The sequence below is a fragment of the Carassius carassius genome, chromosome 17 (genome assembly GCF_963082965.1).
Source record: "Carassius carassius chromosome 17, fCarCar2.1, whole genome shotgun sequence".
Classification (NCBI taxonomy): domain Eukaryota; kingdom Metazoa; phylum Chordata; class Actinopteri; order Cypriniformes; family Cyprinidae; genus Carassius; species Carassius carassius.
The window spans coordinates 28,999,387-29,011,794 of record NC_081771.1 but is presented as its reverse complement, the minus strand read 5'-3'; the positions used below and the strand labels follow the sequence as shown (position 1 = coordinate 29,011,794).

The 12,408-nt window shown below is 36.6% G+C and overlaps 2 protein-coding genes across 3 annotated transcripts; one reads left to right on the top strand and one right to left on the bottom strand.

Annotated features, from left to right (window-relative positions):
- Positions 1-755: 755 nt before the first annotated feature.
- On the bottom strand, positions 756-6,062 carry atg3 (autophagy related 3). Its single transcript, XM_059571662.1, has 12 exons — positions 5,854-6,062; positions 4,899-4,940; positions 4,760-4,809; positions 4,281-4,351; positions 4,020-4,151; positions 3,909-3,949; positions 3,249-3,336; positions 3,110-3,144; positions 2,875-3,030; positions 2,625-2,752; positions 2,475-2,543; positions 756-1,160 (listed from the first exon to the last, which is right to left on the bottom strand). Exons 1-12 carry the CDS (start codon positions 5,923-5,925, stop codon positions 1,079-1,081), a joined length of 966 nt encoding a protein of 321 aa, XP_059427645.1. The 5' UTR covers positions 5,926-6,062; the 3' UTR covers positions 756-1,078.
- Positions 6,063-6,822: 760 nt separating this feature from the next.
- On the top strand, positions 6,823-11,787 carry gpr161b (G protein-coupled receptor 161b). Of its 2 annotated transcripts, none has more exons than XM_059571656.1 (6): positions 6,823-7,207; positions 8,530-8,962; positions 9,179-9,897; positions 10,838-10,945; positions 11,296-11,418; positions 11,489-11,787. In XM_059571656.1, the coding sequence occupies exons 2-6, from the start codon at positions 8,604-8,606 to the stop codon at positions 11,764-11,766; spliced, it is 1,587 nt and encodes a 528-aa protein (XP_059427639.1). In that variant the 5' UTR covers positions 6,823-7,207; positions 8,530-8,603; the 3' UTR covers positions 11,767-11,787. The 2 variants fall into 2 exon arrangements, with proteins under 2 accessions (XP_059427639.1, XP_059427640.1); XM_059571657.1 differs by having other exon boundaries at positions 6,825-7,207; positions 11,492-11,787.
- The last annotated feature ends 621 nt before the right edge of the window (positions 11,788-12,408 follow it).

Below are 12,408 nucleotides of genomic sequence, written 5' to 3'. Positions count from 1 at the left end.
TATCGTAATAAATCATTTTGGGCTAGACAGAACTGTAACAACTATATATAAAAACATATTTTGGAGAAGACATTACCATTAGTGATCAAATCAAAATAAGCCCTTCATCATACAGGGCCCGATGAGATAAGATTTGACCAGAGTATCCTCAATCCCGCATACAATATATTTACACACACACACACACACACACAAATATATATATATACACATTATTTTTTTACTTTAAGGCAATGCTGCCCTTGATATTTAAAGAGTAATATGTTATATGAATTTCTCCAGCCTTAGTAGCGAATACAAATAGTAAATCTGCTTAAAAAGTTTTATTAACTGAGGGTCAAACAATTAAGAGCATAATGATTTTTCAGTTTTGCATTAAAACGTAGAATGCATTCAACCACCTTAAAAGACTAAACAGACTTATATTTATGATGTAAATTTGAATGTTTATCAATAGACCATCATGACAGAAACGCATAAGCTTGAAACAGGTTGAAATCCTTTCCAGCTTATCTTTCTCTTTTGTACTGTCAACAATATGTTAAAATCCACACATAAAATAATTGTGGTATATATCCCTTCTACAGATGCCTAATTGTGGATTGTGAATATGTTTTACCACAAAAATGGTCTGGATTCAAGACAGTGATTCTAACATTCAAAGAACAATGTGTTAATGGAAGTAGACACGTCCAACACCAGCCAAAGCTCAGCTCACACAAAATGATTCTGATCATACAAACAACACCCACATATTTTGACAGCCATTTATTTTTTGCCATTAAAACAAGAGAATGTCTCGTTATGTGTCACATAGTTTTTTTTTTTTTGAAAAGTAAATATAAAATGAAACACTTTTAGTTTCAGGACAGCATTAAGAGCAAGTGGCTAATACAGAGATGAAGCTGAAGAATAGTAGAGAAAACTGGATTTAAATGTGATTCAGCAGATCCCCTCCAAACATTTCACAGAACAATCCCAGCATCTTTCCAGGACAGTGTCTCTTTTGAGTTTTATATTGTCACTGCTTCCTCAATGCAGTTACAATACTTGTCATATTTGAGGGCGTATCGGTGAGTTACATGGTGAAATGCCTTGTGTAATCATATTCTATTGTAGGAATGACAGCTTGCACAAACTTCAGGAAAATCAGAAGATACCTAGAGTTGTTTAGGTTAAGGGAAACGGTGTTTAAAAAATGAGCCAACATAAACATTTGTTCAATACGGCATAAACATCAGGAATAAGTCTACAAGATGTGTGTAGTTTAGGCACACTACTAAGCACACAAGTGCACACTAACATTCAAAAGTTTAGGGTCGCCAGACTGATATACTATATCTATATCTATCTATCTATATACACAGTATATGCACACACACACACACACTGTATATGTTTTTAAAATGGCACAGCTTTTTAAATACCTGAAAGTACACTCTTAACATCAGTCAGTCATGCATTATAAGATATCTGGATAATCAAGTACTATTTAATGATAGAACTTTAGTAATTATAATGAAATTGGTAACCATGTATAAATGCACAGACATTTTAACTGAATTTAGGACTGGTAGTAGTGCTTTGTCATTTAATGTTTCTGTTAAAAAAATAAAAATAAATAAATAATAATAATTGGGGAAACAATGAACATTAATACTGATAAGATGATGATAATAATAATAATTTGAATTCTACTAACAAGAACAGTAAAAAATGCACTAAGGATGATCGAGCTGCTGGATTCATGAATATTAATCAGGTTGTGTCCGTTCGCGAGAACTGATTTGCTGAAATAAAAATGGACGATAATAAGAGATTGCCGTTTGCACATTAGTTCTGCCCACTTTGCACATGTCAGAGAAAGTGACGCAGTTGTGATGAACTAAAAAATATCACAGATCGCTTGACGGAGAGTGAAACTGAAGCACTCAGTCAGAGAGTGTTTGGCTAGTGAAAATATATCTGTGCTAAACTTATACTTAGCCTCCAACTCACACGCTGGTGAGTAAAATCAGAGAATCTATTAGCCATTGGCTAATATTAGACATCATTTAGTCGCCAGAGTGAAGATTTAGCCGCATATGCGATTGATTTACTCACAATGTAGAGGGTTGGAACTTACAAAAGTTTTCTATTTCATATAAATGCTGTTCTTTAGAACTTTTCCACAGCAGAACGGTTTTCAACATTGTTTTCATGAGCAGCAAATCAGCATATTAGAATGATTTCTGAACGATCATGTGACACTGAAGACTGGAGTATTGATGTTGAAAATTCTGCTTTGCATCACAGGAATTTACATTACACACACACACACACACACACACACACACACACACACACACACACACACACACACACACACACACACAGACTCTAGACTTGAACAACAGTGTATGTGCTTAAGCATTTAATATTGTATTCCAACTAGCATTTAATATTGTATTCTATTTTTTTTATAGAAAGGATACATATGGACCCCAAGTTCTCCTCCTCCTTCTGCCACGGTCTCGATAATCTTTTTCATCACCTCTGCATGTCTGACGAATAACATCAAGAGAGCAGCTTTTTAGTTCACTGACTGTAAATGAGAGTTAAATGCATGTAAAGTTTGTATATACCTGCATGGATGCACAGAGCACATAGCAGGTGGGGGCAGGTTGGGATGATTCTCAATGGTGACTGTTTTTTTAACATGATCCTGGCTGATGTCTTCATACATCTGATCCACCGTTAGAGGTTGTCTGTCCTGAAAAATAAGGACATCATGCAGGGTTTTAACAAAATGTGTTTCACTTTAGTGAACAGACTAAAGCAGGCTTACATCAAATCACATTACTATCACATAAAATCAAAATATAGCAAAGTTACCTCATCATATCCAAACAGCCATAGTCTTGGCGTCTGGTAATATTTATCATATGTGATGTAAAGATCATAGGTTCTTGTCTGTAAAATGGCATCTTCCCCTCCAGCTTCTGTCTTGGTTTTACTTAAATCAGTCATTTTACTTGTGTCAAGAGTTGCCTAAACAAAGAATATGAATGTATAATTCTGCAAAAGCAAATCTTGTTGTTGAAAACTCATGTCCAGGATAATTTCTTACTTCATCTGTCTCCAAAAGTCCACTTTCTTCATATTCTGAAACATAAAATATAAAGTATACAATTACCAGTTATGGCTGTTACTACTAACTGATGATGTGTCATGAAAATAAAAAACACATTTAAAACATTCAGAGCTACCTTCCATGTCTGCTGGCTCTCCTTCGTCATCATCATCTTCATCACCATTTCCACATGCACCCGGCTGCACGTTCATATTCATATTGCCCTTCACATCCAAAACAATATACAGTATATTTTACATAAACACAATATGATTAATTTACTCATCCTCAGGGCATTCAAGATGAAGATCGAATGCAGAACAGATTTGGAGAAATTTTGCATTACATCACTTGCTCACCTCTGCAGTGAATGGGTGCCGTCAGAAAGAGAGTCCAAACAGCTGATAAAAACAAAACAGTAATCCACACCACTCCAGTCCATCATCAATTAATGTCTTGTTTAATGAAAACCTGTGTGTTTGTAGTTCATAACTACAGTTCCTCCACTGAAAAGTCCATCCCTGTTGTCCTCTCACATTAAAATCCACCGACATATTTGTTTATAGAAGTTTTCACTTGTAAAGCATGCTTGATCTGTGCATATTTCTCTTCAGATTTCTTAATTGAAGAAAGCAAAGTTACAGATAGACGATATGTATTTTAGCCAGAAGCAAGAGTTAAAAACATCTTAATGATAGAACTGTTCCTTTCAGACACAGTTTTTTTGCTTTACAAGATGTTAATCGATGGACTAGAGTGGCGTGGTTTACTTGTGGATTACTGTGAGGCTGCCTACCCTATTATCCAGTGAGATTTCCCGAACTGCTTCTGTAACACCTAGGAACACAAAAAGAGTCGATGAGAATGTCTGTCAGAAACTTAAGCATGACAAAAACGTGCTTTTAACGCGTTTTAAGATTCGGTTTCATACCAGAGTTATGATAGGTATCCACCCATCCTCCATCTCCATCATCCTCTTCTATAATGGCCTCCAGCTCGTCAGAGTACTCCATCTGTTTACAGCGCTTGTAACATGGGACTGACCCATATTGTGACATTTACAAAACAGCTGTAGCACATTCATCACAGCTTCACACAACAATTACAACTGATTTATACTTTGGGAATGTACGTTTTAGAAACTGAATCATATTTTCACTTCCTTTACCATTTCGGGTTAACAGAAACTGCTTGTCTTTGGGCAGATAAGGCTTCACTTTTGCTTCTTCTCCAGATGCCCTAAAAGTAAAGAAAATCTATTCTCAACACTGTAAAAAGCCGCAAAAGAGAATGGGCATTAAAAAAAAAAAGAGGAAGCTACAGAATTTTACTCATGTGAAGTTTTATTAAAAAAATACTTGATTTTTATGAAAATTCCCTCCTATATCAAGGTTTTCCAAGTGACACAAATTGAGGGAACATAATATTATTTAATAAATATAATGTTTGTTTACCTTGAGTATGTTTTAGCTTAATTTAATTACTTTAAATAATTTAAGACATCTTAATTTAAACCTGACAATCTTAATCTAAATCTGATAAAACCTCCCTTTGGCAAAATTATTATTATTTTTTTTTATAGCAAAGATGGAAAGAATAGTGTGTGTGTGTGTGTGTGTGTGTGTGTGTGTGTGTGTGATTTCTTGCCATTTCCATGTGGGGCAGTGATGAACCAGATGATCTCCGGCTGCAACAAACTGTACAAAACACAAAAACACTGTTGTTCTTAAATCATTATGTGTAAAAACGTATTTCAGACCCTAGCAAAATCAGAATGCACACTCACCTCCTCTGGAGTTATAACCCCAGTTTCTTTAAACTTAGATTCCTGGAAAAGGGAGATACATCAAAATTATTTTCATTTTCTAACTAGTCTTTATAACAGCGTTGAACAATGTAGATGGCCTGGGTGTGTGAGACAGCTTTGCCATCTCAAATGCCAGTTGACAAACTATCCATTCCTTATTTGCTCATTTAAATCTTAATTCAAATGTTGGTTAACATAGATATGGCCCAAAAATTTATAATGTTTTGCACTGCACAAAATGTCATCGTTTAGAGTATATGTAAATGTAAATTAATTTATAGTGGTAAATTGTAGCAATACATTCACATCTAAATTTACATGTATGCATTTTGTAGATGCTTTTATTCATAGCTACTTACACTGCATTCACACTATACATTTGATCAGTTTATGCATTCATGTATATATTGTCTATGTAATTAAATGTAGCATAATTCATAACAATGCACATCCATTATAACAAGTTAAAAGAAAGAAAAAAATCTAATACATTTTAGTTCTAACATTAAACAATGTTTACAGTAAATGAGTCTATAGATTAGCATGCACTGCTGTTCACCGTGTTGTTGCACATTTGACATAACTTTGAGTGATGTGGCATCCTATGCATCACTCCACGAAGAAAACATTACATATTTATGGTCTTAACTAAATCTCATTTCAAATTCCGTGCAATTCCAAACTTTTTTCCGTTTATTTTAAAATATATGTCACAGTCAAATATATATGGCGTCTATTGAACTTTGGGCCATCTGACAGGTTGCATGTTTTCTAATGTTGTGACATGCACACCTGCTCGTACTGATCTCTGCTGACATCAATATAGGATAGGTTCAGTCATTTCTGCTTATAGATAAATGCTCGAATTTTACACTCATTAAACCCATTGTTTAATGCTGCAGCTACAGGATCATGCTAACAATCATCGCCTTACCTTCAAAACTGGCGTTAAAAACTCCGCCACTCCCAAAGCAGTGCCTTTCACCGAGTTTATGACGTTCTGCATGATGAAAGAAACGTCTCCACGATAGATGTATTCGCGCAGAGATTCAAATGAATTGTTATTGACTAACACTACACACAGAGTCTGTTTAAAGAACGTCTAATCGAGCTACTACACCACATGACCTGAATCATCTGACAAGCACTTCCGCATCCCAAATATCGCGATATTACGTGACGCCCATCAACTTCCATTTATATTACATTATAGACGTTTTATTTTATAAATATAGATAGCTTTGAGAATAGCTTTAGAATAACAAACTTTGAGTAGAAATTTACACACACACACACACACACACACAGTATATAAACCGTTTAGATCAAACAAGGTTGATCGAAAATGTAATCATCTTTTATTCATAGACAGAAAATGAAAGCTTTTATTTCACGATTTTACTGTCATTAAATAATTTTGTAATTGTATAAAGAAAGAAACAAAGTGTGTTCTTTGACCATGTCTTAATGCAAATAAATAATCGTCTCTGAATATTTAGGACATTCGTAAAAATAATGATTTGATGACGAAATATAATGATTTGTTTACACTTTAGAGATTATGAGGGACACGAAATGACATTTTCGTATAATTACCGATGATAAAATATGCATCCAGTAACCTACAAGCGTGTTTATTTATTTATTAATTCATTGTTAATGGCTTTATTATTTGCTTCGAATACGTGTCACTGAGATATGCGACGTGGAAATCTTTCAATTTCGATATTGCCCTGATTACAGACTAAAACAGAAAGGGCAGGATTTAACAGTTTGGAAGTCGGTAATTGGCCAAAGCGTAGTCATGTGACTTGTGTGACGTCACCTGCGGGAATCTTTGATCGTCTTAGGTGGTCCAAAAGTGAAGAAGGGAAATAAATACAGAATTGCAAATCAGAGTTTAAACGCGCACTTTTTATGTCTGCAATATCTAAACCCACTCCACAGTCTTCTTGTTTACGGTGACCTGTATTTTATGAACACAGTTTGTTAAAAGTAAAGTTAACTACAACGTGCAACTTTACGTGCATCACAAAACCGTTTGAAAGTATGGTTTCGGTGATACATGTTTTTAAACTTTCTGAAATGCAATACAGTTTTTTGTCTTGTGTAGTGTCCAGACAAGAGACTCCAGCGTGAGACAGACCACACAGAGGCTCACACAGACCGAGAGAGACGAGACTCGAGCCGCCATTGCGCTGCTAGACTCTCAACAGCGCTAAACTGTGAATAAAATCACGATACAGACTACTTTAAGCTTATAACTAGCATCTAGAGCAGCGAGGTGAGTTGGGCAGGATTTGTCATTACGTTACCTATTATCTGTCCGGAGAAAAGTGATTATTATTTTTTTAGTTTAAGTTACTAACTTTGAACGTTGTGTTTTGGTCTTTGTTAAATCTGAATTGTTAGAGATCCTTTAATAAGCTATTTGATCATTCTCTATACTAAAACACTAAACTAAACTATACTTAAGATTTTGATATTGTTTTTACAGTTTGGGGATTAATACATCAATATTAACGTAAAGAGGATCGTCATATCAAATTAAACATTTCAAGTTCTGAAGGAGTTGCATGCAGTTCACTTTAATTTAATCGTAAGCTGTTTAGTTTTAATAACTTGTTGCTCGGGACAACTTGTTTGTATGTAAATCTTAGTAATAATATGTTTTTATGTTGGTAAACGCTTTATTACACCTTTGTTATCTGATCCGTGTTCAGAAGGAATGCTGTAAGTTGTTATTTTGTACCTTAGCACTTACATTTGTACCTTAGCACTTACAATTGTAAAATTAAAGAACAGTCAACTGAACAATGAATATATAGTCGCCCTCATGTTTTTTTTTCTTCCCCCAAACCTGGAAGAATTTTATTCCTGCAATGTTTTGCAGAATGTCCAAGTTGCTTTTCCACACAACAAAAGAAAGTGGGAATTAGAGTGACTATGGACAAAAAAAAATAAATAGTTATGATGAAAATTATCCATAATTCAAATTAACTCTGTAAGTTTCATGAACAAATTCATCATATGGCTCCAAATTATGTATTCAATTAATAGAATAAAAAAAGTAAAACTTATTTTCAGTACTTTTTCCAAAGTTATTCTACATCCTGCCCAATATTGTCCCCCAAACAATGTATAGCCTGTGTAAATATATTGAATGTATCTATATAAACTAAGCTATTATGAGCAAAAAAGTGTTAAAATGTAAACATTTCATTATAGTGGCATTCAATATAAACAACTATTACTATAAACAGTAACAGTGAAATACCTGCATTTGGGAAATGCTCTATACAAATAAAATTGGTTTCATGTACATCTCATTATTCAACACAAATACAAATGCAGTTGGATCATTAAATTAATCATATAAGTCCCTTTGAAATATAAGTCACAGGTTGTTTCAAAATATTTATAAAAAAAACAAAAAATCATAAGTGTAGTATAAGTAACAGAATTGCCTTTTTGGTGTTTTTGAATTCTTTGAGATTGACTGCTTCAGAACCCATTCAGCTTTACTGAATGCACAGAAGTTTCTAAATGAACATATACTTCAAAAGTCATAACCAACTGCATTTTTTACTTTCTCAGACATCTTTGTGAGATGATCAAGCAATGGATCTCCAGCCTCTGCAAACATATCCTTGGTCTGTATTTGGATGACATAGCGTGTTTATCATGAACACCAGCAGCAATGAAAGCTTACTGGGGAACACCACAGACGTGAGACATAGCAGCGCCTGGGTCGTGGAGTCTGTCGTCATATTAGCCATTGCCTTGTTTGTCTGTCTGGGCAATCTGCTCGTTGTGTTGACCCTTTATCGGAAGCCCTACCTCTTAACGCCAAGCAATAAGTTTGTCTTCAGCCTGACGCTTTCAAACCTCTTGTTGTCGGTCCTGGTGCTGCCGTTTGTCGTTGCCAGCTCTCTTAATGGAGAATGGCTGTTTGGTGTTGTATGGTGCAACTTCACAGCACTGTTGTATCTGCTCATCAGCTCTGCCAGCATGCTCACGCTGGGAGCCATTGCCATCGACAGGTAAGAAGTAATATTTGCATGACTAAAATTAATTAATAAATAATACTAAAAATAAAATGTAAAAAAACGGTGCTGTAGATACAACTGATGTCAGGTTTGATATCATTGACATGTTTCACAACACATGCAAAAGCAGTTTGACTTTATTGGCATAACTGTTCCTTTTGAACATATTGATATCTAAAACGACACCATCCCTGTTTTGTGTTCTGTCAGGTATTATGCAGTGCTGTTCCCAATGGTCTACCCTATCAAGATCACGGGGAATCGTGCAGCGGTGGCCATAGTCTACCTGTGGCTGCACTCTCTGCTGGGCTGCCTGCCTCCTCTGTTTGGCTGGTCCACATTTGAGTTTGACCATCTCAAGAAGACCTGTACTGTTGCCTGGTATCATGACATCAGCTACACTGCATTCTGGGTTGCATGGTGCTGCCTGATTCCACTGTTTGCCATGCTGGTGTGCTATAGCCTTATCTTCCGTGTGGCACGACACAAAGCTCGCAAGGTGCACTGTGGCTCGGTTGTGGTAGTCCAGGAGCCCCCGTCCTCCAATAGGAACGGACGAAAGAACTCCACCGCCTCGGTTTCTTCTGTCGGGAGCCGGAAAGGTTTTATCTACGCCGGAAGCCAGTGTAAAGCCCTGGTCACCATTTTGATGGTGGTCGGCACCTTCTTGATGACGTGGGGGCCGTATGTGGTAGTAATCTGCACCGAGGCAGTTTGGGGGCGAGGAAGTGTGTCACCGGGACTGGAGACGATGGTGACCTGGCTGTCGTTCATCAGTGCTGCCTGTCATCCTCTCATATACGGGCTGTGGAATAAAACTGTAAGAAAGGAGATGCTTGGCATGTGCTGTGCTGACCGCCACTACCGGGAAACATTCATTAGTCGCCACAGAAAGTCCCGCCTCTTTAGCATCTCTAACCGAATCACAGGTGAAGTGTTTTACAACAATTGTTTGAATGGGAAGTTTGCACATCATTTCATGTTTATATGTGGTTATGTGTGTGTGTGAATATATACAGTGGAGAAAATATTTATTTGATCCCCTTCTGATTTTGTAAGTTTACCCGCTTACAAAGAAATTTAGGGTCTGTAATATTTATGGTAGGTTTATTCTAATGTATAGAGATAGAATACCAACCCAAAAAATAACACATTACATAAAGGTTTACATTTACACATAGAGATAGAATACCGACCCAAAAAATAACACATTACATAAAGGTTTACCCGTGACGCTTTTTTCCAAAGCGACGTACAATTGCTATATATGTCAGAGGTCACACGCCTCTGGAGCAACTAGGGGTTAAGTGTCTTGCTCAGGAACACATTGGTGTCTCACAGTGGATTTGAACCAGGGTCTCTCACACCAAATGCATATGTCTTATCCACTGCACCAACGCCACCCCGAAGTAAAGGTTAGAAATTTAAATGCTGCCCGCACACACAGAAACATTCAGGAGCACAGAAACTTTTTGCCATCGCTGCTTTTAAGCACATTTAATTAATAAAACATCTTAGATACTGGATCGCTACATTATATTCCTCAGCAACAAGAAGGTAAAATCACTGTTTTGAAGTAACTATACTTACAGCTTCATTGTTTGATTAGAGAGACGCAAGACACAGCGCAGGAAATTCACACGCAATCATCTCTCTCTCGCGATCAATCCATCACTAATTAATTCAAATAAATGTTATAATTCATTCATTTAATTTTGGCTGAAGAATACAGATTTTTGCATAAACACATTTTTGTGGATTAATTTACACAGATGAATTGTTCACCTTAAGACTAGTAATGTGCACTTAAAGTAAATGGTTTTGATTTTGATTTCATGCAGACTTTAAATCAGTGTTTTTGTGTTGCAGATCTTGGTATGTCTCCGCATCTGACGGCCATGTTGGCTGGTGGAGGCCAGGTTTTAGGTGCTTGCAGCAGCACAGGAGACACTGGCTTTAGTTTTTCCCAGGACTCAGGTGCGTGTAGATAAAACTGTATATTTATATAACTTTAAAAGTTGGTGATTTTTTTTTATGTATTTAAAATACCTCACTTATGCTCACCAGAGCTGCATATATTTGATTCAATCCGTTTGCAAGACTGTATTTTCAGCAGGCATTACTCCAGTTTCCAGTGTCACATGGTTCTTCATAAATCAGTCTAATATGCTAATCTGCTGCTCAACATTACTTTTAAATATCTGTATTGTGCTGCTTACGGACCCCAAATCTTGAATGGTGGTGTATATGTAAATATATTTGAATGTATCTTAAAAAACAACTAATCTATTACCTAAAGTGTTTTGTTTTGTAACGTTCACTCACAGGTACAGATATCATGTTGCTGGATAACTGTTCTGAAGGAGCAGAAAGCTCACACTACAGTGCTTTAGTCGTCAAGCGCAGGAGTTCAGTGATGTTTGAGGACCAGGTTGAACAGCAGTCTAAAGGTATAGTCAACTACCTCTGTAAATAACAAAAAGTTCTTTCTTATTTCCAATTCTGTACATTATTTTCCAGCAGATGAGGATCAGCCTCAATGCCTGGTGAAGGCGGAGATACACCAGGTGATTGACAGCTTTGCATCCAGTATGGCCAAAGCCATCGAGAGCGATGCCAGACTTCTGCTGTTCGGTACAGAGTCTCTGACTGACAGCGTTTCATCGTGTCGACCCGCACAGAGGAGCTCACACTACCCAGATGGACAGAGGCTCCGTCTGGAGAGCATCGATGAGGGAATCGTTAACGATGACAAGGTTGAAGATGATGAGGATGAAATCGAGGAAATATGTGCATAAATAAATCTTCACATGGCCTGATATTTGTTTAATACATTCTCAATGAAGCATATATTCTGACTGTGTATATATCACTACATATATAACACACATACAGCAAAGATGCTATAATATGCATCCAAAACTCCAAGAAAAAGCTCAAAACTAGTTATGTTTAGCTGTTTGAGGAAAAGAACTCTCTTGCAAAGTAACCAATTTAAACAATTTATGTATACACCAAACTTGGTCCTGCAAAGCTTAGCTCCAACTTGCCTCAACACATCTGCCTGGATGTTTCTAGTATGCCTAGTAAAACCTTTATTAGCCAGTTCAGGTATGTTTAATTAGGGTTGGAGCTGAACTCTGCAGGACACTTGCTCTCCAGAAGCGGGATTGGACACCCCCGATATATACCGTATAGAACAGACTGCGGCTAGTTGTCATGCTTATTAGTCAAGTGAATATTTCTCAGAATAGGTTTGTTGAAAGAAAATTTCTGTTTAGGAATATACCATTGTCGATCCCTATAGCCTAGTGGTTAGGGCACTGATATATATATATAGTGCAACTGTACCTCCAGCCAACTTGGGTTTGAATCTTGACACAGGGTCCTTTGCCAATCTTACTCCACCAAACACTTTCCTGTCAATCTTCACTGTCCTG

Bases quoted from the DNA above. Each gene is read 5' to 3' on its own strand.
- atg3 (XM_059571662.1), bottom strand. From the start codon at position 5,925: ATGCAGAACGTCATAAACTCGGTGAAAGGCACTGCTTTGGGAGTGGCG. The intron at 4,810-4,898 runs GTGAGTGTGCAT...TGTTTTGTACAG, and splicing joins GGGTTATAACTCCAGAGGAG to TTTGTTGCAGCCGGAGATCA. The intron at 3,031-3,109 runs GTAAGAAATTAT...TTCTTTGTTTAG, and splicing joins GACTTTTGGAGACAGATGAA to GCAACTCTTGACACAAGTAA.
- gpr161b (XM_059571656.1), top strand. From the start codon at position 8,604: ATGAACACCAGCAGCAATGAAAGCTTACTGGGGAACACCACAGACGTG. The intron at 8,963-9,178 runs GTAAGAAGTAAT...GTGTTCTGTCAG, and splicing joins GGAGCCATTGCCATCGACAG to GTATTATGCAGTGCTGTTCC. The intron at 9,898-10,837 runs GTGAAGTGTTTT...TTTGTGTTGCAG, and splicing joins CATCTCTAACCGAATCACAG to ATCTTGGTATGTCTCCGCAT.